This window comes from Schistosoma haematobium, chromosome 7 (assembly GCF_000699445.3).
Source record: "Schistosoma haematobium chromosome 7, whole genome shotgun sequence".
NCBI classification, from domain to species: Eukaryota; Metazoa; Platyhelminthes; class Trematoda; order Strigeidida; family Schistosomatidae; genus Schistosoma; species Schistosoma haematobium.
Genome location: NC_067202.1, coordinates 15,105,597 through 15,117,342, shown reverse-complemented (window position 1 = coordinate 15,117,342; position 11,746 = coordinate 15,105,597). Strand labels below are relative to the sequence as shown.

Sequence of the window (11,746 nt, the reverse complement as noted above, 5' to 3'; positions counted from 1 at the left end):
CTACCTCACTATCTACCTATCTACCACACCTACCTACCACGATATGTATCCAATAGTTATACGATGAACAGTTGCTACATACTTTTATTTTGTTCATTAAACTAAATATCATTGTCATTATCACCTTCCTTATTTTTCATGTCCTTCATAATTTATATTTCCCTCTTCATCACATCCAATTATGTATCGACATCATCATTAATGCACAAAGTCAAACGAATATATATTTGTGTGTGTGTGTGTGTGTGTATGTTCACTTAGTAACTGGTAATGTGTGTGTTCAAAATTGAAGAAACAAATTCTAATGACTTATTCATAAATAAGGAATAAACTAATCAATAATTAATATCAGATGGGTTTTTGTGGAGATTGTAGTAATTTCAGTGGTTAAGATCATGAGTCAGTTGAAGCTAGACCACCATGGAAAACCTGAGGAGTCCCACAATAGGACGAAACGGCCATCCACTGCTTCCAGGTTTTCCATGGTGGTCTAGCTTCAACTGACTCATAATCAATAATCATATATATTATCTCTAGAAGAGGGTTTGTGGAGATTTTAGTAATTTAATAGTTGAATTCATGGGTCAATTGAGGCTAGACAACCATGGGAAACTTGGAAGCACTGGACGGTGGTTTCGTCTCTCAGTATGGGACTCCCCAACAGTACGCAATCACAATCCCTCACGCGGGACTCGAACCCAGCACCTTCAGTCTTGCGGACGAATGCTTAACCTTTAAACCACTGAACCATGGGATCCAACAGTAATAATGTCTAATGGTAACTAATTCACGCAATTTCTTCACCGTCCACCATTGTTTTCAATGAGTCCCATACTGAAACGAAATCACCGTCCAGTGCTCCCAGGTTTTCTATGGTGGTCTACCTTCAATTGACTCATGATTCCAACTATTATATAACTTTCGGTTGTAGATAATAAATTGTTTTAATTTATATAGGAAGCCTATGAAAATCTTTGTAGTGTACATCTGTGACTCTATAGATAATCGATCTTTGGTTTGAATAGGTAAATCATTGGGATAAAGGTTAGGTGCTTGTCGAGAGATATTAAAATATTTGATCCGACCAAGAGTGAATTGGTAGATGTGAGTTTCTGAAGAGTCTAATACTAAGGTGAAACAGCAGTTTATTGCTTTTCAGCTTTCAATGTTTGACTAACTAGGGTCAGTCCATGACTTGTTAACTTTAAAAATGAATGATCTTCATAAACCCGAAATTCATAAACATGTTCTCTTTTCTTTACAAGGACTTGTTATAAATACTTATTGATGATATAAAATTAGAATACTGTATACCCGAGTATTCAGTTAAACATTTAAGATTAGATTATAGAAAGTTATATCTGCTAACAACTAAAAGGGAGGTGAAACCTACAAACTTTAATAAACTTGTATTGCTCAAATGATGGAACCTACATCAATAAAGTTTTTTTAACCGACAAGCTTGATAAGTAAACATTAACCCTCATTATTTTATTATCTTGTTTGCAGTGCAAATTAAGATAAATCAATCAAGTTTGAGGTCACTTAAACTAATAATCATATTGGTACGTGATTGACTGAATTCGATGAGCACTAAAAGACTAGATAAACAAAAATATCGATCATTATTCAATGATCCAATCATTTGTATGTGAGTTATATTATATAACTGGAGGAAATTCTTCTGGAGGTGCCTGAAAACGAAATTGGATTAGACGTGGTCTTAGTGACCTGGGAGCGTCACCGTAATGCCCAAGGGACAACTGCTTGAGGTCGGTCACACACGACCTTTTTATGGGTAATTTTTGTGTTAGCTCCGTACTTGTTGGGACCTTACCGCCGGAGACGGATATCGTGGGATAAGGCGAGGTGTGCATTTTTAGGGTCGACCTTTTCTAACCCCACCCCTCCTTGTGGGAAGGCAGCATCGCTGTTATGCTGGTTGTCTGAAGGAAACACCTTACTGCTGTCACACCTCTGTACAATCGGCAGTACGACTTCGCCTTCGGACCTTAGGTTTGTTGCTTTTAGTCATACCGCTCTTCAACCGACCTGTCTGACATGGTAGGATCTTGAGGAACGGTTGTTCCAGCCAGTATAGCTCGGTTGCTTCATCACGATAGGCAAGCCCGACCACCACGACAAGGTAGCAACAACGGTCGGGATATTATATAACTTATCAATTAACAATTAAAATTATATTCTACTTGAAGTTTGTGCTGATGATGATGATGTTCAGAGAAACGACGAAAGCTGCACGATCAAACGATCTAGTTCAAAGAATAAAACTTCATCAAAATCATCCACTTGAGCTACATATCTTCTCCATCATCTCAGAATAAACATTAAGTTTTGTTATGTCGTCAATTAACTAAAATCATAACACATGTCCCCAATCCAGTTAGTTAATTCTGAAGTAATTAGTTTAACGTTTATCCTAAAGAATAGTTGAAGATATGGATGTTTTAACATTTAGTATCTTTTCAAAGATTTCATACTGAATATCACTTCATATAAGGAAGATCTAATTAATATTCAAGCTATATTTCAGATTGTTCTATGCTTAGTGTTAAGTTCGCTACATGATTAACGCAGAATACGATATACAACTACGGCACTCGAACGTATAGAACCCCATAGTCACAAATCAGAAGATTGAAGAAGTGCTTGTTGGGTAAGAATTAAAATGTACAGAAGATCATGGATATTTGTAGATATTAGCGTTTGTTATATCAACATTATAATTAAGCCAATCCACAAAGAGGTAGGCTATGCTATTGTACAATAGTAGCATGCCAAAGTGATATTCTAGAAAGCTCCGTCACGTTCTGGTCAGATGGAAACTTAGGTTCCTTAAGGGTCTCTTGAGGCTCCGTTGTAATTCTCGGAAGCCGTCCCAACACTTACAATCCTGTTCACACCATTCAGTGGAAAATAATTGATCTCATACTCTCTAGGAAATGCTTATTGAACATCATCCACCTAGTTACAATACTACTTTTTGGTTAATTCACTTGATATAACAGTATAGATTCGTTAATGTCAAAAAAAGTATTCTTAGTAACCTACAATTCAAATTTTAGAAGTGATCAGTAATACTTTAAAGTATGGTATATCACAACAATTTCTATCTGGTAATGCAAATACAAATCTACGAATAAGTATTGTTGATATTCAGTGTACAAATAGACTTCATTCATAATAAGTACATAAATCATGGTGAAAATATTTAGCAAAATAAATTGTCCTACTTACAAGTAGTTAATATTTTATATCAAAATAATCAGACCTACATATGATTCATAGAAAGGATGTCATTCACAAGAAGTATCACAGTTTATGAAATGTCAATAATAACAAATTATTATGAGGAAAACAAAACATTCGCTACAATTAAACTTTAGAACTGAACCAACTGGATCCATTTGATAATGAAAGTAAAGAATCTTTTGCTTTTACCAATATTTTGAAAGCTTCTTCACTGCCTGGAGTATTATTTTTATCAGGATGTACAATAAAGGCTAAACGACGAAATGCTTTTTGAATTTCTTCGCTTAAGATCAATAAATAAGTAAAGAAAAAATTCTTGATAAGTAACTGCTAGTGTTCTTTATTGATTGAGCTGTAATGTTTCTTTTCTAATGTAACATGATATATATTTACAACATTTTATTTTAAGCTAAGATGGGTGGCGGTTGGTAATGGAATCTGGGACTCGCGTTTCGTCAGCCGGATGTACCCGCATCGCAGAGTTGACGTCTACTCAAGGACTCGAATCCAGTACCGTTCGCTTCAAACTCCATCTCATTATCCACTTAGCTACTGAGTACAAACGGTTACCCGCTTGTGCAATAGTGTGAAGTTTTAGTCCAACTGACGAGTCCCAAATAAGACGAAACCTGTGTCCTAGATTCCACTGCTACCTACCATCCACCTTTGCTTATAATGCTTGTGAATTAACGCAATATCGAGGCAATACGCAGAATATGCACAAATGCCAATAAGAGACTGATCAATTGCAGTCCTGAACATCAATGTGAATATTTAAACAAACAATAGGAAAATGAATTAACATTTTTGTTTTTCACAGATGATAGACTTGGTGAGTCCAAGCATCCAGTTCCTGTGCTCACACGCTACCATCAAAGCCTAACAGTAGATGAGAGTATACATACAAGACACTTCATTAGATTAAACCAACTATGCACTGAGTCATGGTCTTAGTTTCCATGTTCTTGTCAGTGTCAGAAGGGTATAGATATATACCAGTGATTTGTGTACACTTAATTCGGTTACCCAGTCACAGTTTCCAAGTCATTCTTACTCGCTTAGCGGATTGGGTCAGCGTATAAGAAACGTGTATATCTATTGCAGAATCGAACAACTTCATAACATAAAAGAAAAAGAACAACAAAGTAAACAACGTTTAGGTCGAACGCAAATTGTTTGGTAATATAACTATATCATCAATATATCAATAACTTCACTGTTTATCAAAATATCCAATGCTAAACAACATTGAGAAAGTTAAGTAAATAAATGAAGACATGAAACCAATTTTCCATTCATATCAATATGAAAGACTTTATATCTGTTGGCTTATATTCAATCAGGATGTTATGATATATTAGTTAGTGATCTAGTATAATAAAGATCAAAATCAAATACTGTTTAGTGACCTTATATCTGACTCCAATTAGATCGTACGAATGAATATTACTGAAATATACATCCTGGTTATTCTCGTATATAATTATCGACTTAACTCGCTTTAGCGAATAACGGAATTAAATAAGTCAAATATGAGAATGGATTGTTGAATACGTATGGTTTTTGTATAATCATTGATTCAAGCAGACGATCTAAGGAACGATGCCAAACTAAGTGATGCACGGTGGAGAATGTATGTGAACCAACTCCATTTAATTAAGCGTGAATCAATATTCATAACCAAATGAAAATGCTACAGACATGTGATTAACAGGATAAGAAGTGAACACACATACGCTCATATAAGAACCGTCAAGGCTGATAAGAAAATAATTAACGAAGTCAAAACTTGACTCAAGAAGAATGGATAAATTGGCCTGTCCAGAAGACAGAATAAGTTATGTGGGCTTAACATAGTAACCGACACTGCAACTGCTTATCTCGAGCATCACTTCTGGAATTCTTTTTTATAAAGTATATTTTCTTGTTGGTGTGCTCAAACAAACTGAGGCTAGAAGCCGGAAATTTTGAATCCAATCGTTGGATCTCCACTGATAAGCAACCAACTGATTGAATGAGTGATTTTTTAGACTATATATATGCAATTATACGCATCGTTCCAAGTTGGCACACCTCATTAGCACAACAAGATGAGCACCAAATTCATAGAAGTAGTTACTTCAATGGTAGTAATATGTAAAAGAAAGATTGTATATAAGAATAAGATATGGTAAAAAGCATAGTTCGTTCGTAGAAAGAAAGGCATAAAGTAATTTTAATCCGATGGTTTAAGGGAAGACAAATAGTGTATACACCTAAACCCTTATGATCGATTCTGAGCCATATCACCCAGAGTCTTCAACTATTAGTTACGGTAGTGGCGCAGACCTCAATCAAGTAGTCTGCATCTACCAACATGGCTCAAACCTGAAGTTAGTGATTTTCTGGACTGATGCCACTTCTTGGTTTGGTCGCCCTTAACTTTCTTCCATCTGTCTCCAACACTAGTCAGCATTGAGTGTCGTAGTGATCGGTGTTCAGGCATACGTAATATATATGATTATTTACTAAATGGTATTACAGGATCACTCTCTACTGGTAGGTAAACCATCTTATGTCAGTGTTTCTTCTATACATTACTACCATTGAAGTAACTACTTCTATGAATTCAGTATTCATTTTGTGGTGCTAATGAAATGTGACAACTTAAACCGACATATATATATGCCTGATCATACATTGTAGCTGACTGACTGATTAAAATGTTTCTGATGTTTGAAGTGAAAGTATAAAAGAGGCATCAATATCAGCATTATTTATCACTTTAAAGAACATGACAAATATATATTTACTACTTAATTAACTCTAAACAAACTTACCTACTAGCTGTCATACTAATCCCTAATCGTTCATAATTATTTTTAGCATTTTTAATACGATTTATTTCTAAAAGATTTTGATATGTCATTTTACATGGTTCATTTTGATTTGATTTAAATGAAGCGGTTGATGATGGTGAAGAAGGCATGTTGAATTGTTTAAATGAATGATTCAATTTTGAATTTGATTTTGGAATATTCATTGTTGAATTATGATGTATAGAATTCACTTCTTGATATGTAGGATTATTTGAATTTTGATGAAAATGAACATGATTCGGTATATAAGATTGATAGATTTCTGGATTAATAATACTTTCAAATAAAGTCTGGAAAAAAGATTTTTAAATATACAACCAAAAGAGGAAAAAAATGGATTATGTGCATATTTCAAATTAGCAAATTTAAAGTAAACTTGGTCGTCAAGGCATTCTTCGTGTACTTTGGGACCACCGAGGTTAGGGATAGGGTAATAGGTAGGGTTGAGAGTGGAGAGATTAAGCTCTACCTCTCGAAATGCTCTCACATGGTCACGTGCATACAACCACTGTCAGGGAAGTCCTACTCACTGTCTTCTAGGATCACAAAGCTAGGAAAATGAAAAGCGAATGTCCGATGCTTTAACCGGGTTGGTGGATATGGAGGATCTATCTAAGAGAATACGGAAAGCCCTGATACCAAACCGATGATGTAAATGGGCTCAAGGATCCTAAGGAAACAAATGGCGTATGAACCAGTTGTTGGCCACCGGCTACAATGTGACTACATCTCCTCACGTTGCTCCACTACCTTGGGGATCAGACCTTTAGTTCGAAGGTTCCGGTTGTGGCCTCCTCAGGAAACCACCTGCTTCGGTTTGGGCACCCGGTCAGTGTCCAAACCTAAATCAAGTGGCCTGTGTGACGCATATCTGTTTGCTGCCTCCTTGTACCAATGTTTATGTGTTTAAATAAATAAATAACTAGGTAGAGGTGACGAATCGACTGATGAGATAGTGGATCATCAACAACTGATGTGGTCGAAACTTGTGTTACATACATTCAGTCACTCTATACATCAACAGGCGATACTGTATGATGTAGGATTAGGTTGGAAGAAAGCTAAGGTGGTAAAACTAAAATATGTCACTTGTCCATAAAATCATTGATCATTAGACTGAGCTGTGTTAATGGGTATAGACTACCTCCTTGGGCTTCACAAGGTTATTGTAACCAGTGGTTGATAGGAATCGAAACTGTTGTCAATGGTGTGTGAGAATTCATTCTGCCTTCCGTTAGACTCTGATTTCTGAAATCTCTCAGTACTTTTTTTCCTTCATCCAATATTTAATTGTTTCTATTACCAGTGATATTAAAGTTACTTCTAATACTCTGATATTTGTCTTGATAACCTTATTACCTTGTACTGATGTTGTGCAGCAACTTGAGTCAATGAACATTTGTGTCAGGTTCTACATTCCATATGGCTGGTTGACTAATTTGTAGATTCCTATTGTTTATATTTCTAGTCTCTGTCAGTACACAGTCCTTTCTTGAACAAACAACTTTGATATAATCTACATTTTTATTCTTCACGGATAACTAATACCAGTCAATAAAGTTATTAGCCAATCAAATCAAGAGTATTTGCACAACTCATTTACACAAATATATATTTATCCCTTCGAAAATTTAAACAAAATTGTTAATCAATTGTTGACATGTATTTCCTCAGAAATTTAAGTTCAACCATAATTAATAGCACACACCTGACTTGAATTATTATGTCTGATTGAGGGTAACTGAAGTACATTCAATGGTTACGCAACTGGTTACATTAGTTCTTCGTAAATGTTTGTATTTTTCCGTTTTTGATGAATTCTAATTAGTCTTTGTTGTCATATGTACATTTTGAGCGAATCATTTTAATAAGTGTCATATCCATTGAACAAGATGGTAATGATGTGCACTTACTTGTTTAAGGGATGAAGCGTTAAACTTTGAAGAGAGAGATGCTAAGTTCAAGTGTGAGTATGGGAATTAATTCTTAGATTCAAGTAAATTCAATTGATAAGTCGTAAACTGAGTGAAATGTTCAGATTTTTCTGGTAGTTGCAATTCAAATATATGATTGCGTTGAGTACACCAACGGTTATGGTGGGCCGAAGTTATTACTCCTTAGAAATTTTTATTACTTCTCAATAAAGCATTAGACCCTCTATTTCATTTTGTTTCAACTGAATCATTTTGTTTAATACATTCTTATCAACTTTAAATGTATGTCTAGTAACTAAATTATGACTTACGCCATTCTATCTAACAATCCCTGTTCCGTATCTAATTCTAACAATATTACATGTTGAAATAAGAAGTGGTTTATTTTACAGGAGGTCACAACACGAATTACTGGCTAGCATCCCTTTACAAACACTGCATTTTCAAGTCAGACAATGATAATCCATGGGCTTTATTACATAAATGAAATATTTTAAAGACATTATTAATAGTGCACTTTTAACTTACTCTAGCTCTAGAGTAAGTGTTACAGAATTTACTCACGTACGGTACTATTACTGTGTGGTTTAATGCAGGAAAAATGGGAAATTTGCGTGTTACTATATATCAACACATAAAAACTAATATAAGGCAAAATAAGAAAACTGGAGATTTATTACTATCGACCTTTATAAAGTGTGCTAAAAACACAAACTGGAACTATGAAACCCTAGTAAATGAATTGAGACACTTAATAATCACAAGACTTATTGTAGAACGCTAATTAAAGTTACAACGTAATAACGTAATGAGACTAAATCAGTTAAATGCATCAAAGGGTGTAAGGAACTACAAATTTTCTGCCTGATGTCCAGGTAACATAGATGTGTAATTTAAATTATTAATTAATCTAACAAATAAACTCTCAAGACTAAAATACATTTACTCTACATCAGTATTATAAAACCGAAATCTCATCATACGATATTTTTGACACAAACTGTTGTATAAATCTATGGTAAGTAGCGAGCGACAGAGTTTATAATTCATCCTTAAATTATATACCAATGCATCAGAGCTTTAATTTAAGGAAAAAATGTTAAAAGATTTCAACTTGTTTAGTACCACACATAATGATTAACTTATATACACACAAGAAGCTGCCACACAATAATATCATTTTTAAATAAAAGTAGATTACATAACTGATCTGTATGTAGCCAATATAAACCTGACAAAAGACTCAGCTTAATAATTTTTCAAAATGATACTTACATTAAAAGTTTCTGTAACTCCATGACCACTAAGTGCGGATGTTTCAAGGTATGGATACTGATGTATTGCTGCCCATTCAGATACTTCATAATAACTCACTGCTCTTGGCGCTTTATCAACCTGCGGAGTACAATTACATTCGAATCTAACAAACCTTTATAGACTGATCTTGTTGAAAAGAGTTAACACAATTATATTCAAAATAACTCAATTCTGTTAAGTTAAACAGGGATTGTTCGATATAATTATAAGCGTTGATGTAGAAACATGCTGAAAAGTGCTCTTCTCCTCACGAAAATGACTACAATATGTGCATCAGTGAGTTCCAACTTTTCTAACTGACTGCGTCTTTTACTTATTCCTTAAGATAAACTTTGTGAAGATAAGTGAGTGAAATATGTTCAAAAGAACTATGATACTTATAGAAAGCGTCAAAAAAGTATAGATAAGCATTCTGGAAACATTAACTTACTAACACAATCAATAAGATTATTTATATAACAGCTATTCTATGTGTCAATGTGCTGAAACACATTAATTCCTACTGAATTCCTTGAGAAGACAAACCGAGCCAATTACATCGTAGCATAAAGAAATATGTAAAAATTGTGAAAAAGGATGGAAAGTCATAAAGCGAAACAACTTCCCGACAAATTGATCTGATCATTCTTTTATATAAGCCGAACCTAGCATGCCTAACTTTAGGTATTACATACACGGAGTGAAATCGTATAACTAAACATCATGACATATATTTGCACTCAAACTAGGTAAAATAAGCTAAATCTGTAAAAAGAACTGGTTCGACGAATTTAAGTAAACTCAGTAATCGACAAATGTAGCATTACCTTGTTACCACAAAGAATTATGACTGGAGATGAAACCGAATTAGCTTCACCGGATTCGAAATGCAACTCATGAACCCACCGAATCAGATTTTCAAATGTTTTTCTGTTTGTTACGTCAAAAGTCAAAATAGCACCATTTGTATCTTTATAGAATTCATTTCGAATATCGTAAAATGAAGGATTTCCAGACATGTCAAATATATCAACGCGTAGCTCATTGTTTCCTACCTTGGTTCTGCCATATAAGTTTATGTCATAACATTACCTGAATACACCATAGTCTATACCGATCGTTGGTAAGTACTTTGAAACAAAACGTTTCTCACAAAACCGTTTGATCAGACAGGTCTGGATTTTAACAGAAGTGAGAATATACCTTCCCCGTGTCTTCATCTCCCATGCTAATAATTTTAACTTTTATGGGTTTATTTTCTTCGGGCATTATTAAACAATATTTGGCCAAATTGTCACGCTATTTCAAGTTAGTACGTTTTTTATGACCCTTACGTTACATTGGTTACGTCAAATAAAACAAATAATTTGCAAAATGAAAATGTTCTTCATTTTTACTCTAGCTTGTGGAGTAGCTGTATCCATGAGAGTCTCGAGAATTTCTTTCTTTGCTACATACTACTTAGATCTGTTCACGTATATAACCGACACTAGAGTATATACTGCATATCGAGTTTATGCCTTTTTCTCAGGGAAGTAGGGATTCTGGATACTAGTGGCTATCACATAATCAGGCAAGAAGAGGTTGGTTGCTTGCGATGTAAAAATGATAAAATGGCAATCCAAGAGCTAAGAGAAGACCATTGTTTCATGAACAAATAAATAATTCACTTAGTTGCTAATTTGTAAGTAGATGGAGGTGATTCAATCAGAGGGAAACGGAGATGATTACAAGTGAGATATGAAGTAGGTGCTGGTTATACGTTAATAATTACCATGGTGATTAGTAAGACATGCAGATGGTTCAGATGGGGTGAATTTATCCACAACGCAACCATGTTAACTTAATGTATCGCCCAGTGTAATAACGGTCATCTGTGCGTTCAAGTAACCACAGATTTTGTCATTTAATAATGTATTTTTAATTAAATAACTAGATTATGTTGTTAATTTTTCTCTGTTTTTAATTTTTATTCGCCACGTCTGACTGCGTTGCACTGTACGTAAGATCTGTTTCGCCCATAGAACTATGGCCCTATGAAACTGTTTACGGGAGACTCAACTAACAGCAGACTATAAAGAGGATGCTGGACGTCCATTTTAGTCTCACAACCACTTCCAGTACTTTTTGGGTTACTTCTTCTACCCTTTCGTTTGAAAAAAAAACAACAAAGACTGCAGCTTAACTTTACCAGTGCAACTTTTAAACGGGACTTCGTTTAAACTGTAGGGGCCATGCGGCAGTAGTCTTACTTTCGCTTGTATCTACTTTAACTAATATATTTCGGTAATAACGTCCTTTGTGTTGTACAGTCTTCAAAGCATCTATAGTACCTTGATACGTCAATGGGGGTAGTCTACTTAAGGTGCTGACCACGAGGTGTGACTT

The 11,746-nt window shown here is 34.7% G+C and overlaps 1 protein-coding gene across 2 annotated transcripts; it reads right to left on the bottom strand.

Moving 5' to 3' along the window:
• Nucleotides 1-2,806: 2,806 nt before the first annotated feature.
• Nucleotides 2,807-10,671, bottom strand: DNAJC27_1 (DnaJ sub C member 27; the record flags this gene model as incomplete). 2 transcript variants are annotated; one of them, XM_051218088.1, is made up of 6 exons in its annotated part: nucleotides 2,807-3,553; nucleotides 6,090-6,418; nucleotides 9,338-9,457; nucleotides 9,492-10,420; nucleotides 10,451-10,533; nucleotides 10,562-10,627. In XM_051218088.1, the coding sequence occupies 3 exons, from the start codon at nucleotides 10,625-10,627 to the stop codon at nucleotides 10,150-10,152; spliced, it is 420 nt and encodes a 139-aa protein (XP_051064523.1). In that variant the 3' UTR covers nucleotides 2,807-3,553; nucleotides 6,090-6,418; nucleotides 9,338-9,457; nucleotides 9,492-10,149. The 2 variants fall into 2 exon arrangements, with proteins under 2 accessions (XP_051064523.1, XP_051064522.1); XM_051218087.1 differs by having other exon boundaries at nucleotides 10,186-10,420; nucleotides 10,451-10,671.
• Between the last annotated feature and the right edge of the window lie 1,075 nt (nucleotides 10,672-11,746).